This window comes from Fonticula alba, assembly GCF_000388065.1.
Source record: "Fonticula alba strain ATCC 38817 unplaced genomic scaffold supercont2.2, whole genome shotgun sequence".
NCBI classification, from domain to species: domain Eukaryota; order Rotosphaerida; family Fonticulaceae; genus Fonticula; species Fonticula alba.
In genome coordinates, this window is record NW_009242972.1 from 1,647,240 (window position 1) to 1,651,186 (window position 3,947).

Genomic DNA, 3,947 nt, shown 5'->3' on the forward strand with positions numbered 1-3,947 from the left:
CCCCCTATGCCGGGCACCTTGCCTCCGGGCATATGATCGGCCCGGCTGGCGCGGCCGCGCCCGTGCGTTCCCTCCTCCTCCCTCCCCCCCCCCCCCTCCTCCTCCCTTGCCATGTGGCCATCCTCGCGCACATGCCCATGCCGGCACCGCAGCAAACACGGCCCCGCCCCCACTCACATGCCCGCACACCCGCCCGCTTGCCCACGCCCCGGCGATGTGCACACAGAGCGCCCCGGTGGCCCACGATGAGGGCCTCCCCGCGTTGTTCGAGCTGGAGTCCATCAGCATCGCCGGGCACGATGTGCAGCCGGTCCGCATTGCCACCGCCAACAGCATCATCGTCACCGCCACCACCAAGAACATCCTTCTCGTGCTGGACCTCAACAACCCGGACAACATTGTTCGTGCGTGCCGCGCCCCGCCTGGTCGCCCTCCCCCCGCCGGCGCACACCCACACATCCCCGCATTCCCGCCCCACTTGCACACACTTACACCCATCATCACTCCCATGCGCATACACACACGCACATGCAGAACACGACCTCCCCCAGCCGGCCAGCCAGCTGGTGGCCCTCTTCCTGGACCCGCAGGCCCAGCACCTGCTCATGTCCTTCCAGAATGCCAAGACCTTCTACCTGGCCATGGGCCAGAAGAAGGCCCGCCTGCTGGAGCGCCTCAATGGCCACATCATCACCGCGGTCGGGTGGAACCCCCGGCGCGATGCGCCCGGCGGCGGGGCCGGCGGCGCCGATGGCGACATCCTCCTCGGCACGGCCGAGGGCCTGCTCCTGGAGCTGGACATGCATGCCCCCTCGGAGGAGTCCATCCTCCGCCGGCGCTCGGTCAAGGCCATCTTCACCTGCCCCAAGGAGGACGTCAAGACCCCGGTGGTGGGGATCTTCTCGGAAATCCGCGGCAAGTACCTGCGCGTGATCGTGCTCACCACACACCACTTCCTGCAGTTCTCCGGCGCCCTGGCGGCCGAGCCGCGCACGGCCGGCGATGGTGCCGGGGCCTCCGGCGGCAGCGGGGCCGGCGCCGGCGGGGCCGGCGGGTCCGACCGTCTGGGCACCTCGCTGCCCGGGTCGACCCTCCTGCAAGATGGCGCCAGCCAGCTGGTGGGCAGTGTGGCCGCCGGCATGGCCTCGGCCACCGGGGCCGGCGGCGCCTCCGCCGGTCTCTTTAGCACCTTCTTCGCCGGGTACACCGGCAACTACCTGGACACGGCCCTCGTGTCGCCGCCCAATGTCCCCTACCAGCTGAACAACCACGGTGTGGCCTTTTCCACGGTGGCCGCCACCTCTGACGGCCGCCAGGCCGAGTCCTTTGCCTGCCTGCTCGGCGCCAGCCTCTACCATGGTAGCCTGACGTCCACCGTCGGCGAGGGCATGCCCGTGGTCGGCACGGCCAAGTTCATGCCGCACCCGAAGCTGGCCGACGAGCCGGCCGACGCCGTTGTCCCCAACTCCATCGTCCTCACCCGGCATCACATCCTGCTGCTGATGGGCGACCAGCTGGTGGCCTTTTCGCGCATCAGCTTCAAGGTTGTCTTCAAGCATGTACGTCCCCCGACCCGTCAGCCAGCAGGCTTCTGCCGCCGCCGCCGCCGCCGCCCCTCTTTGGCGTCGCCTTGCTTCCGGCGGGGGGCCCTCGCTCTCACACGCCCCTGCCCTTTGTTCCCTGTGCCCCTTCCCCCCCCCCCCCCCCCCCCCCCCCCCTCTCTCTCTCTCTCTCTCTCCGCCCATTGGGCCTCCTGCTCACCCCGCCCGCATCTTTCCACCCCCCCCCCCACACCCCCCGGCTCCGTCCCTTCTTCCGGAAACACCCCGGCAGCGCTTCCGCGAGACGCCCATCCACATGACGGCCGATGCCTCCAGCGACACCATCTGGCTGGCCACCAATAGCACCATCTACGAGGTGGTCACCGAAAATGAGGACAAGAACCTGTGGGAGGACTACCTCTTCGACGAGCAGCTGGCCAAGGCCCTGCACCATTGCCACACGCCGAAGCAGTTCCAGCGGGTCTTCCGGTCCATCGGCTCCGCCGCCTGGGCGGACAACAGCTATGCCATCGCCGCCGCCGCATGGGCCCGGATTACCGGCAACAATTACAGCTTCGAGGACATCACCCTGCGCTTCTTGAATTTGGTGCGTCCCTCGGCCGACATCCCGGGCGGCCGGTGTCCCGCTGTGCGGCTGCCACTGACAAGTCCCCCGGTGTCCTGATCCCCCCCCCCCTCCTTTCTCTCTCTGGCCCCTTCGGTGGATGGCATGCATATGCACACAACCACATACATATACACACATGTGCACATGCAAATATGCATGCACGCATGTACGCACGCACGCACGCACGCACGCACGCACGGACAGGCCTCGCGCCCCTCGCCCGAGCAATCCTCCGCCGGGCGCTTCGCCCTGCTGGTGTATCTCCTGTCGCGGTACCAATTCTACGAGAAGACCGACGTCACGCAGCTCAACCTCCTGGCCACCTGGATCACGGAGATGTTCCTCAGTGAAATGTCCCGCGAGGCCGTCCTCCAGGCGGCTGCCCAACAGGTGACCGGCTCCGGGGCCGCCACCGCCGAGGGCGCCGCATCGACCAGCAGCACCGGCCGTGAGGCGGCTCTGCGGGCCCAATTTGCGCGGTTCCTGAAAACCGGTGTGGCCGCCGTCCCGGCCCCCTCCGGGCTCCTGCACCAGGACTCCAACCAGGAGGACCATTACGCCGACCTGAACTTCCTGCTCCCCGGGCACCACTCACCGTCGGCCTCCTCCCCGAACCTCAAGCAGCCCAGCCAGAACCCCGGCAAGGACCACCTGGATCGTGCCACGGCCTATCGGCTGATGGCCTCCTATGGTCGGACGCGCGAGATGCTGGACTACGCCACCATGGTCGGGGACTTCGAGCGAGTCATCAGCCACCACCTGCAGGTGGGCAACTACGCCGACGCCCTGGCCATCGTCATGAAATACGTACGTCAGCGTGTGCCCCTCTTTTTCTTTTTTTTTTGCATTCCCCTCCGGCCGAGCCACCCTTGCCTGGGGGATGTGCCCTCCTGCCTGTCCTGTTGACGCCGCCCTCTCCCTCCCCCGCGTCCATGCGCACACACACACACACACACACCAACACACCAACACCAACACACCAACACACCAACACACACACACACTAACACACTAACACCGACACAGCCCTCGGATGATATCTTCTACAAGTTCGCCCCCACGCTCATGGAGCACCTCCCCCGGGAGTTCATCGAGTTCCTCGAGCGCATTCGCGACCTGGACCCCAAGAGCCTCCTGCCGGCCCTGATGAAGTACACCGCCCGGCGGACGGCCGAGATCCAGGCCAATCCCCAGCTGGCCAAAACCCTGCCCAACTACGCCATCAACTTCCTGTACTTCTGCATCGAGCACCGGAAGAACCGCGACGCGGCCGTGCACAACTACCTGCTGTCGCTGCTGGCCCAGCAGCCGGACGAAACCCAGCTCCTGGACTTCATTCGCGCCCACATCAACCTGGACCCGGCCTTCAACCTGCAGTATGCCCTGCGCATTTGCACGCAACATGGCCACGCCCGGTCGGCGGTGCACATCTATGCCGCCATGGGCCTCTACGAGGAGGCGGTCTTCACCGCCCTCACCAAGGCCAAGGACATCGAGCTGGCCCAGTCCTTCCCGGAGAACCTCAAGGATGGGGACCTGGTGCTGGACAGTGCCACGCGCCTGGGCGGCAACAGTGGCCGGGATCCGGGCTCCGCGCGCGGGTCCTCCTCGGCCGTCGTGGCCGCCGCCATCCCCGAGGATCTGGAAGGCCTGCGCAAGAAGCTCTGGCTGCAAATCGCCAAGCATGTGGTCGAGGAAAACAACGACATCGAGAAGTGCGTCCACGGTCTCCCCCTCCTCCTGACCGGGACATTCCCGGCCGTGGCCGGGGGGGGGGG

General features: G+C 67.0%; 1 protein-coding gene across 1 annotated transcript in view; it reads left to right on the top strand.

Moving 5' to 3' along the window:
- Nucleotides 1-3,947, top strand: part of H696_01381 (hypothetical protein) — a 5,196-nt gene continuing 1,249 nt past the window's right edge. Inside the window, exons 1-6 of the mRNA XM_009495276.1 lie at nt 1-62; nt 227-404; nt 535-1,559; nt 1,834-2,148; nt 2,374-2,976; nt 3,196-3,884. Coding sequence (XP_009493551.1) covers nt 33-62; nt 227-404; nt 535-1,559; nt 1,834-2,148; nt 2,374-2,976; nt 3,196-3,884 — 2,840 coding nt within the window. The 5' untranslated portion in view covers nt 1-32. The remainder of the gene's footprint in view (nt 63-226; nt 405-534; nt 1,560-1,833; nt 2,149-2,373; nt 2,977-3,195; nt 3,885-3,947) is intronic.